Raw genomic sequence first — 12033 nt, forward strand, 5'->3', positions numbered from 1 at the left:
CAGGTTTTGTCATCCTTTGTGAGCATTGTAGTGATGTTTTCTAGCTATCTGCATTTGCCTTGGGGCTTTTGACCTGGCCCTTATGAAAGCAGACAAACTTAGTCGGGCAGAAGTTTCAAAGGGCTGGGTGATACAGCAATAACAGCAGAAAACCAACGCCCGTGCCAAATCCAAGTGTTGCGGTATCCCCTTGGTAAGGCATAATACAATGCAACTATCAACCAAAAACTTAAAGGATTCTTTGATTGGGAACTGTAAATTCTAATTGTACATCTTCAGCTGTCCTCTGAATAGCTCCTGGAAATTAAATTATTCTTTTATTTATTCATGTGTAGAAGAAACTGAAAGGAGATTCTAATGTTTCCTTTAATCCGGCTAAAAGTGTTAAGGGGAAAGTTAGAAGATAAATGAAACTTTTGAAGTGAGAAGTTATTCAGATATAATTCTTGACACATTCGCATTCATTTAACAATTGCTTACCCTGTTCAAATCTCAGTCTACTTTCAAGTATGGCTCACTGTTTTCAGGACTCAGTAGCTTTATCATTTATTATTTTTTCCAAGTTCTAATCCACATCATATCCCTGAGTTACTTCTGGGAAAATGTCTTTTCTGTTCTGTGCTTCAATAAATCCCACCACAGAATTGGGTTTACAATAGAAACTGCTTAAAAGATAAAAGGAGTTCAAAACTTCAATTAAGTTTCCTCAGGTAAAAATAAGTTTCTTTTCCCCCCTAAACAGTCTTGTTGAGCATGTGCCCACTCTTAAGGAAAGTAGTTTGGACTTGAAAATAATTGACCAGAGTCTAAAATGAGGAACTGCCTCATGCCTATCAATTGATGCTATTGTGAGGCTATGATGTGGGGTGTGGGGAGAGGGTACTTTCTGAATCATGTGGGGAGATCAATCTTTTGTTCAATCCTCTTAATGCTTTTTTTTGTCTGCTTGTTTTTCTGGTACTAGGAATTGAACTCACGACCTTGCCCTTGCCAGGCAGGCGCTGTGCCACTGAGCTAAATCCCCAGCCCCTCTTAGTGCTGATTCTTAGAAGGAGACATATTACTTGTTGACCCTCCTTGAGCAGAATGGATTGCTCATTTTTCCACATCCATCTGAAACTTAACTTTATAAATCTCTGATTTTAGCCTTCTGAGATTCAGAGACGCAGCCAAGAGTGTGAGCTTTGGAGACAAAGAAATGTGCTTTCAAGAACTTTCTGCTAATAACTTAAAAATGTTATTTTCTAGGCTTCATCAGTACAGTAGGAATAATGATAATTGTTTCTCAGATTTGGTATGAAGGTTAAATATGGCATTAAATAAAAATCTCTCATTGAACTCTCTGGCATGTCATAGGCCCCCAGGCAGTAAGAGGGCATTATTTCTGGAGATGATTGGAAGAGAGACTGGGTTCCAACCTCCATGCATAAGATCTGGAAAGTATGAACAATAAGAAATACCATACAATTGTACTACTCACAATCAAACACATAGAATGATACAGGTTTAAACAGCAATCTTTGAAAAGGTTAGGGCAAAGGAAGAAAAAGGAGAGTGTAATATGTGAAGCTTAGTATGGTTTGGAGATGCTATTAATATTTCTATTTTTAAGCAATGCATAGGGAAAAACAGGTGGACAGCAAAAAAATTAAATATTTTCCTCACATGTTCAAAGTAAGAAGTCATTAAAATGAAGAAGATGCTAAGGAGAGCAATTATCACAGCTTTGAAAATCTTTGCTGTGCAGTTTCATGAGAAAAAAGACCTACAAAAGTGATAGTGGAAGACATTAAGTTATTGTCATTTGCAGATGATATGATTGTGTACCATTAAAACTCATGAGAATTGTCTGAAAAACTATTAGAAATAAAAAAGAGAGGTCAGAAGATTCTTTGGTTGCAAAATTTACATCAAAATCATTAGTTTGCTTAATCACCAACTCTAAACACAAAATTTAATGAAGAAAATATCCCATTTATGATATTGAGAAAATATTTCTAAAATGTAGGAAGAAGAAATGCTTAAGGTTTATGTGAAAGCAACTTTAAAACTCTTCTGAGAGTTATAAAACAAGACTTGGAATAATAGTTGCTACTTATTTTTAGATAGAAAGACTCAATATCATGAAGATGCTATCTTTCACAATTAATCTATGAAGCCTACACATTCCAAATTAGGATAGCAATGAGATGTTTTGGGGAAAATGTTGCAAAATATTTTATGTTGCAAAATTGCTCTGATGATTATAACACAAAAAAATAAAGTCACTGTAAAAAAATCTAGAATCTAGAAAACACTCATATTGGTATTTTATTTGGTGACAAATGAAATAATATTTCTGAAAAAAACCTAAAAGGTTTTAGGTACTTTAGTCTCAAAATAAATTTGATATCTATACATTATATAAGTGTGAAAAAAGCCTTCAGGAATATCACAGTAAAATAGATGACAAGAAAGTCACTGAATTTGTGAAGGAAATATTGAAAAGCAGCTATTAAAAATTAGAGCTTGGCAAAAGCCTCGTATGAAAAATTAAATGTACAAAATACACTATGCACTACGTTGTAAAATTATTAGTAAACACATGTACTTTTAAAATTGGTAGTTATTTATGTGACAGAACTCAAAATATTAACAAAATGTCCATTGTCATTACATTTAAATGGACAAAATACAATGAGGGCATTTGTACGTAAATACTGCAAGGAAGTATACATAATACTAATTCAGTCTTCTCATTTTGTTGAAGTTTAAACTCATTCCACTTTGGAGAGTAGTCTGCTAATATCTAAAATTTATCTTCATTTTATTCTAATTTTTCATATTGATTTCTTTGTTTTCAGGTTTTTATTTATTAGTACATGTTTGTGGTACGTAATGATGTTCCTTCTTGGTAATACGTATATGTACATAACACATTTTAATTCTTTTTATCACACCCTTCTTTCCCTTCCCTCTACACACATACCTTTTCACCCAGCAATTCCATTACCAGAATGTTGAGCTAAAGGTCTTCTTGCATAACTACACAATCATATAGAATGCAATTTTTAATAGGTTTTGGAAACCAATATTAAACATAATCCATGGTGCACTGATTAAATAACATATCTAATATAGGTTCCCTTTTGCTTCTTTCTCTGGTCTGATTACTCTGGCTAGTTCTTACAGCACTATGTTAAATAAAAGTGGTGAATGTGGGTATCCTTGTGTTATTACAGATCTTACAGAGAAAGTATTTTTCCCTAGTCACTGTAGTGTTAGTTTTTGGCTTATTGTAAATGACCCTTGTTATACTGAGGTACATTCCTTTTAGAGTAGTTAAGCATTTTTCTGATGAAAGTATGTTAGATTTTATTGAATTCTATGTCTGCATGTGTTAAGATTATCATATAGCTTCTATTTTTCATTCTGTTGATATGGTACATCAAATTTATTGATTTGTGCATATTGAATCATCCTTATAACTTAGCAATGAATCTCACTGATGGATTTTGTTTGCTAATATTTTTTTGAGTTTTGCATGCATCTTCATCAAAGACATTGGCCTGTCATGTGTGTGTGTGTGTGTGTGTGTGTGTGTGTGTGTGTGTGTGTTCAAATCTGTTTCTGGTATTGGGATGATACTTGTCTGGTAACATGTATTTAAATCCCTTGCATTTCTACTTCTTTGAATAATTTAAGAAGAATTGGAATTGGTCCTTATGCTTTGGAGAACTTACCACAAAACATTCTGGTCCTGGGTTTGTTCATGGGAAACTCTTAATTCCTGTCAGTCTGTTATAGTTGAGATCTGGAATGTGAGCTCAAGATTCTCATGTACTCAAAGACCTGACTTTTGGAGGGTGGTTGGCTCATGGTGATTCTACACTCATGGATGGATCCATTCTCTGGTGAGATCAGGTGCTGAGCACACTGTTAGGAAGTAGGTCCTGGTCAGAAGAGGCAGTGTTTATTTTATCATTTTAAAAACCAGTTCTATGCTTCATTTTTTGCAGTCTATTACATTTGTCTCCCATTTGTTGATTTTCTTCTACTGATTTTGAGTTTATTTAATTCTTTTCTGCTTCCTTGAGATACAATGGTTAGTTATGTATTTGAGGCATTCTGTTTGAGGTAGGAGTTGATTGCTACAAACTTCAGTTAGTACTACTTTCTCTGTATCCCATACGTTTTGATATGATGTACTCCTTTAAGGTTTGTATTTTAATTAAATTCAATCTAATTTTAAAAAAACCTCATTTTTTTTTCACTGATCATACTTTTGGTGCTGTGTCTAAGATGTCATTTCCAAATCCAAAGATAGTTACAATATAATAGGAAATGTGACCCTTATGGTGATAAGAAAGAACTGCTGAGCTATGAAGAAAATCATTTCAGAGAATGAAAGCAACTGTACAGAGGAGCTCATTGTCCGTAAACCTTCCTGGAGAAGAAATCCTCTCAGGACCTCCATCTCACAGGAAAATGGACTACCTTGTATAGCAGTAAAACTGGAAGTTCCACTTTTTCACTTCAGGCTTACTTTTCCTAATCCTTTTTTTAAAGTTTCCAAGTATGTTGCCATGGCAGGAAGATATCGGCTGAGGAATGCAAGTAGATGCAAGATTTCCCCTGTGGTTAAAGAAAGTGAAACATATCTTGCTAATATAAAGAGGTTATATTAGAGGTCTAACTTTCTATGTGCATTTTCTTTTGTCTCAGCTTGTTAAATCATTTCCATTCAAGTTAGTTTGTATAATTTGACTCATAGGATCATACAATTAAAAGACTAATAACTTATTAGAAAATACCCCAAAACTTAATTCATAGTAGGGCATCACAGTGAATGAATCTATGTGAGAGTGAATCAGCCAGTGCAGGAGCAATGCATATTAAAGTTTGGCTTTTAAAAATATTTTATTTATTTATTTTTTTTCCGGTACCAGGAACTGAACTCATGACCTTGCGCTTGACAGGCAGGCACTGTGCCTCTGAGCTAAATCCCCAGCCCTTAAAAATATTTTAAATGCTGTCATCTAGCTTTGTTGCCTGTAGGACTGAAAATAGAAGTCTGCTTTTATCAGCAGATGAAGTGGACATCTCGTAGTTTATCGTTGATAACTAAAGTAAATGTCTGCCTTAATAAGAAGACAAATTATTTATAAGCTAAAGTAATCTATAAGCTATAAAATTATTTCCTGGTGAAAAAAGACCTTATGAGTAATTGTTAATTTGAAGTGTATTTACTGTATAACCCCCTCCTTGTTTTTTGAGAGAGCAAAAGAATGAAAAGCTTATAGCAGATTTTATGGTAATCCTGAGCAACTGGGTTGGCAATTGGTATTTTTTGAAATATAGTTCTCTGTATTTTAGTCAATGCAAACTGAAAAAGAACATTGGTAGACCTTTTTGGTAAAGCAAATTATAGCCATAGGCAGGAAACCTCTCTCTACAGAGTTCTGACACCATTCATTCATCTGACCTTCGACACCTAATAATACGTCTTCTAAGAGACCAGACTCAGCTAAACCCTTAAAGAGACTGAAACCTTTGCTGTACAACACACCCTCTTTTCTATCAGTATAATATAAATATGCAGTTGGAATTTCTTATTAAATGAAACTGAATGCCAATAAGGTACATATAACTGTGCCAGGTATTTAAAAGAAATGCTGATAAAATACAATGGTAGCTTGGTGTATGAACTTAATGGTCATCTTTTTGAAAAGATGGCCATTTTTTTGTGGGAAATATGTCTGTGGTTATATTTGTCACTTGATGCGGAGATTGCCAAACAACAAATTTTTGCCAAACACTTTTGTTTGTTTAACAAATTCCAAATGAAATCAGTCATGCACTGAGGTACCGCTGTAGAGATCAAATGAGACCTCCTTACTTCAAGAAACTTGCAGTTCAGTTAGTTAATTTATTTGATTTTTTCTAATGGCAGGTACCCAAGGGAAGAGCCTGGTTCATCTCCAGGGTTTGTGAAATTCTCTAATCAGATGTAATGAGAAAATATTAAATTTCTACCGACATTTATTTTGATCTTTCAAAATTTTCTGTTTTGGTGTCTCTTGTTTAGTAATATTTGCGTTATACTGATATACTAGCAAATGTTAATAATGTGCAATAAACATAAATTTGGGTTATTGGCTTATTTTGTAGGAGAATTGTTTTATTTTGAGAGACACATTAAAATCATTTTGATACTGACTCTTGTACACTCTTTAGAAAAAGCAATGATGCTTAGTAGAAGGCTTGAGATAGTGTAAGAATGTAGCTTAAATGGCAATTTTATGAAAAACAGGTTGTTGTTACCAGAGGTATTGGACAAAAACCATCATAAATCTGGTCCTAATTTACTTGCAATCAAAATTTTTCTGTTAATAGCATAATGATGCACACAGTTTTAATTTAATAACTTTTAATCTGGCAAATTCATGGCCCCTGTTTTTCCTTTTACATGGGTTTGTTTTCAAAATTGCAGGAAACTGCTGTTGGGTAGATAGTGTTTCACTTGGAATTTTTATGTAATGTATGCACATCATCTAGATCTTTGTGTAAAAGTGAATAAGATATACTTTTTCCAGAAGAGTTTGAGATTTGTAGATATAAACATTAATTTTTGCTTATCCATGAAGATTATTTTTAAATACTGTGTAACTTTTAGAAAGCTGTTAGCAATGCATTAGGAGTGAAGTGGGGAAAGGTAACTTGATCTCCTTTTGTTTTTTATTTTTTATTTATATTTTTTTTTTGGTTTTTCTCTGGTACCAGGAACCGAACTCACGACCTTGAGCTTGGCAGGCAGACGCTTTGCCGCTGAGCTAAATCCCCAGCCCCCAGATCTCCTTTTAAATAATTTCTAAAAGATGCATTCTTCTCTTTTTATGTAAATTAAAAATTTTAAATTTTTTTTTTCTGGGAATTCATATTTTCTTTTGTAAAACAAAATCTTGGTTGAGCTGAATTTAGGGTTGGGGGTTTCAGTGTCTATAACATATTTTCACCATATCCATCCCCCATACCTACCCTGTTTCTCTCCCTCTTACTTCCTTCCTGTCTCATAGAATTCTCCTTTCTACTTCCTTATAATCTTTCTAGGATTCTACATCAAGGAAAAAAATGTAATACTTTTCTTTCTGACTCTGGTTTATTTCAGTCTATGATGATCTCCATTTCCATCAATTTTCTTGCAAATGATAAAATTGCATTATCTTTATGACTGAATAGCATTATACTGTGTATATATGTCATCATTTCCTAATCCATTCACATGTTAATGGGGATGTAGGCTGATTTTTATATCTCACTTTTTACGAGCTGTGGTCCAGTAGACACACTTACACAGGTATCCCTACAATGTATTGATTTTAATACCTGTTAGGTGTATACCAAGGAGTCATGTAAGTAGAGCAAATGGAAGCTCTACTTTTGGTTTCTTGAAGGAGCTGATTTATGATTATAATGGCTGTACCAATTTACATTTCCTCCAGCAGTGATGAAGTGTTTCTTTTCTCCCATGTGCTTGCCAGCACTTCTTTTTGTATTCCCGGTGATAGCCATTCTGGCTGGGATGGGATAGAATCTTGATTTTATTTTGATTTTCATTTCTCTAATGGCTAAAGATGTTGAACATGGTTTCATATACTTATGGTAATTTGTTCTTCTTTTGGGAAGTGTCTGTTCAATTCATATGCTCATTGACTGATTAGGTTATTTGATTTTTTAAATGGTAAGTTTATGGATTTCTTTATATATATTTAGAGATTAATCTGTTAGAAGACTAGCAAATATTTCTTCTGATTCTGTAGTCTGTCTCCTCACTTTGTTTCTATTTGTGATGGATTGACTAATGGTCAACTTGTAACACCCAGCTGAACTGAATCTGAGTGGTGCGAGGTAGGGATGGCCCATCTGAGGACTGTTGCCAACAGCATAAAAAGAGAACTGGAGGGGAAGATAGTGTGCTGTTGATTCTCCTAGAGAAGCACATCACACTGGTTTTCCTGATATCAGCTCAGCTGTTCTAATCTTTGGGCAAGCTTGGGAGCTCCTCACTGTTGTTCAGGGTGGCTGTGGTACATTTGGGGTGAGCTCTGGTTTTTGAACATTGCTTCCTGACTCCAGTGAAGATCCCTCAGCCTGCTGGCACAAACCTTTCATCCCACAGGTGCAGGCTTTCTAGCTTCCACCACTGACCTTTGAGTCTTTCCAGTATATATCCTTGAAACAGACTGGCATGAGACATTGTTATGGGTTCTAGGCCTCCAGGTGGACTTGTGGAGGTCATTGCCATGGGCTTTAGGTTTTCAGCTGGACTCATGCAAGACATTGCTGTGGGATTCAAGCCCTCAGATAGATTATTTGGGTCTTTAGCATGTGGACAAATCTCCCTTACTCTTCCGTATTTGACTCTTTCAGTAAGTATCATACAATAATCCTATAAATTATGTGTCTGTATTATATCTTTGCCTTTGAAAACCTTGACTACAACATTGCTTCGTTGAAATTTTTTAATTTTATGTAGTCACATTTGTTGATTCTTGCTATTATTTCTTGTGCATTGGAGTGTTATTCAGGAAGTCTTTACCTGTGCCTAAGGCTCCAAGTATTTCACTATGCTTTATTTTAGATATTTGAATTTCAGCTCTCATAGACCTAGATTTTTGTTGTATTTTGAATTGGTTTTTGCATGAGTGATAGGGATCTAGATTCAGTACTCCACAATTGGATATTGTTTTCCCAGAACCATTTGTTAAAGAGCTGCCTTTTCTCCAAAATGTATTTTTTCACTTTTGTCCAGAAGTAGATAGCTGTAGTTGCATGGGTTTAATTTTTGTCCTCTGTTCTGTTCTGCTGGTCTACATGTATATTTTTGTGCCAATATATGGGGAACCTCTCAGACAGCTTCAAAGCTCAGGAGTTTCTAAGGACACCTGAGGATGTGACCCTGCTTGTCTAGCACAGGTGCACAGTGGGATGATGCACTTATGTAGCTAGGACTTAGCACAGATGAACACATATGTGCTGGTTATAGAACTATGCAAGAATTTAAATATGAGATAACAACCTGTAGAAGAATTATACAATAAAGATGCGGGCAGTTTTTGTTCTGGCTCTCTGTTCTGCTTCATTCTATCTGCTGTTGCTGATGTCTTGCACAGGTGCTTTCTTCAACCTTGGGACCTCACATGTGAAAACCTACCTTGCACCTTCCTGAGTGGGTGGACACAGTATCATGTTATGTTAGTTACTATGGTTTTAGTATAATTTTAAATCAAGTATTCTGCTATCTCTAGACTTACTTTCTTTGCTTAGAATTGCTTCGTTATTTGGGGTCTTATTTATTTATTTATTTATTTATTTATTTATTTATTTTTAAAGTATAACATCCACTTTATTATTTCTTTCCCAAGAGGCAGTTTTCTTCAGTCCATTCATATATGCGCTGCCCAAGCTGGCACTCACTCCTCAGTCGGCTAAGACCCAGCTCTTTACATGGGCTTTGGTGGAGGTCGTGGGGCGGCACCAGCAGGTCTAAATGGGGGTGGAGGGGTTTGGTCCTTGCGGGCATCACAAGATCCATTCCTGACCACTTTGCTGTGAACGGCACAACTCACACAGTAGTGCAGCTTCACGTAGAGCTTGGGAAGCACGAAACAGTCAAAGACACTCGCTTCGGAAATGTCCCTGATGGCGGCTGCCTCTACTATGTTTCTTGTTTTATTTTATTTTATTTTATTTTATTTTAGTTTTTGGTACCAGGAATGGAACTCAGGACCTTGCACTTGCCAGGCAGGCGCTTATGCCACTGAGCTATATCCCCGGCCTCTAGTACGTTTTGAATGATGAACTTCCTAATGGCCTTATCGTTGGGTACGCACCAGGTGCAGCTCGTGCAACGAATAGGCTGCACATGACCGCAGCCCTTTTTGGCACGACCCTTGTTCCTTCCTTTTTTCATCATCTTGGAAAGGATGACCAGAAAGAGCAGTGTTCTATATTTATGTTCGAATTATAAGATTGCTTTTCCTAGGTCTGTGAAGAATGTCATTGGCATTTTGCTAGTGATTACGTTGCACTGGTTGATCGCTTTTGGTAATATTGCCATCATGACAGTATTAATTCTGTAATTCTATGAACAGGGAAGATCTTTACAAGTTCTGGTGTGTTTCCCATTATCTTTCTTCTGTGCTCTGAAATTTTCACCGTAGAGGTCTTTTCATTCTTGGTCAGAATGATCCATGAGTATTTTATTGTTATTAAAGCTATTGTGAATGGAATTGTTTTTCTGATTTTTTTCTCAGCTAGCCTATTATTGGTGTACAGTAAAAATATTGATTTTTAATGTGGATTTTTATACCTTGCCTGTTCACTAATTGATTTATCAGCTCTTAAAGTCTTTTGATGGAGTCTTTAGGGTGTTCTAAGTATAGGACCGTATCAGCTGCAAATTTAACATAAAATATTAGCTTTATCTGTAGCAGACTGTCCCCCTTGTTCTTCCACTTTTTCCAACTGCATATCCCCTTTAAAGAAATAAAGCAACAATTAAAGCATTAATCTGCTGGTTTTCACATCAACAAATTTTTCATCCTTAGGAAGCAGACACTTTCCCAAAACAAAATAAGCCTCTCATGCATGAAAATATTTAATCTATATAAGTGGTTCAAGGAATGTTACTTCGTAGTTAATATCTTGGTCATTTCTTCAAATTCACTGAATTTTTTATCTTCTTTTTCTTTATTTTTTATAAAATATACTATTTAAATAGATTCATTATAAGGGCTTAAAAATACACAGGGAGATAATGTAGTTCAACCTGTCAATTTATTTTGGAATTTTGTTCCCACATAGTTGTTTATCTTAAGGGTTAATATTTTAATTGTGTATGTGTGATGCTTTCATCTAGATGGTGATCTAACTAAGGTAATATACAGAAACTGAAGTTGTACCCCAGGCACCAACTTCCAAGTCCTCTCCTCCACTGACATTCTTAGCTTTTTTCTAGTGCTCATTCCCCTGCTTTAAGTATGGATCCACTGAGCAAAACATGATTTGGTAAGGTAGCCTGAAGGCTAATGTCAAGACAAGGAAAATAAAGTGCTCATAATCTTCCTGCGTCTGTTTTTTCACTTTGGGAATCATTTATATTAATTGTTTCTTCTCTCTTCCATCAGTAAACTGCTTTCTGTCCATGAAAAGGATCCGAGGTGTAGCTCAGACTTTGCTGCCAGTTAGTGGATGTATGAGTATTTATTACTCAGTGACAAACCATCCAAGCTATTGTAACCTAAAAGAAATTCTATTTAGTTTGCAATTCCGTCAGTTGGGAGCTAGAACTGAGCTCATTTGGGAAGTTCTTGAAGTTTCAACTGGACACCTCTGATGGCTACTGAGTATTCCTGTATACCACCAGTCAGAGGCTCCTCTAACTTATGACAGCCTCTGCAGAAAGGGTTTTCACTGAGTTGCTCTTCCTTCACAGGTGACTCTAGACTTGTCACAAAGTTCCAATTGCAGAAACACAGGTAAAGCACAAGGTACTAGAGCTTTTCAAGGATACTTTTGGATTGCATTGGCCAAAGCAAGTCCTAAGCCATACCCAGAATAAATGGATAAGGTGGTACACTTCTCAAAAAGTATGGAAAGAGGAGGCAAGTCCAAATTATGACCATTACAGTAATCAAATGACAGTAGAGCATTTGATGAATGAACTTAGAGACAGATGATGAAAAACACAGTACCTTGGTGCTCCAAGTATTCCAATGGAAACTAAAGATAAGTCTACATACAAAGAAAAGTCCAGAGCTGGCACAGGTTCGCAAACTTAGCATTTGGAAGGCTGAGGCAGGAGGACTGCTGTGAGTTCAAGGCCAGCCTGGGCTACACAGTGAGTTCAAGGCCAGGCAACTACATAGAAAGACCCTGTCTCAGAAAACAAAACAAAACAAAAAAACACCAATGAAAAGAAAAGTGTATTTTAAAGAAGAACCACTGGAACATTATAGAGAAATTGGAAGTAAATAGCTTTGATTTTACACA

General features: G+C 35.7%; 1 protein-coding gene across 1 annotated transcript; it reads right to left on the bottom strand.

Moving 5' to 3' along the window:
* Positions 1–9482: 9482 nt before the first annotated feature.
* LOC102023706 (40S ribosomal protein S26-like) lies at positions 9483–9955 on the bottom strand. The gene is made up of 2 exons (XM_005383660.1): positions 9818–9955; positions 9483–9692 (listed from the first exon to the last, which is right to left on the bottom strand). The coding sequence occupies exons 1-2, from the start codon at positions 9953–9955 to the stop codon at positions 9483–9485; spliced, it is 348 nt and encodes a 115-aa protein (XP_005383717.1).
* Between the last annotated feature and the right edge of the window lie 2078 nt (positions 9956–12033).

The sequence above is a fragment of the Chinchilla lanigera genome, unplaced genomic scaffold (genome assembly GCF_000276665.1).
Source record: "Chinchilla lanigera isolate Chin_1 unplaced genomic scaffold, ChiLan1.0 scaffold00020, whole genome shotgun sequence".
Lineage (NCBI taxonomy): Eukaryota > Metazoa > Chordata > Mammalia > Rodentia > Chinchillidae > Chinchilla > Chinchilla lanigera.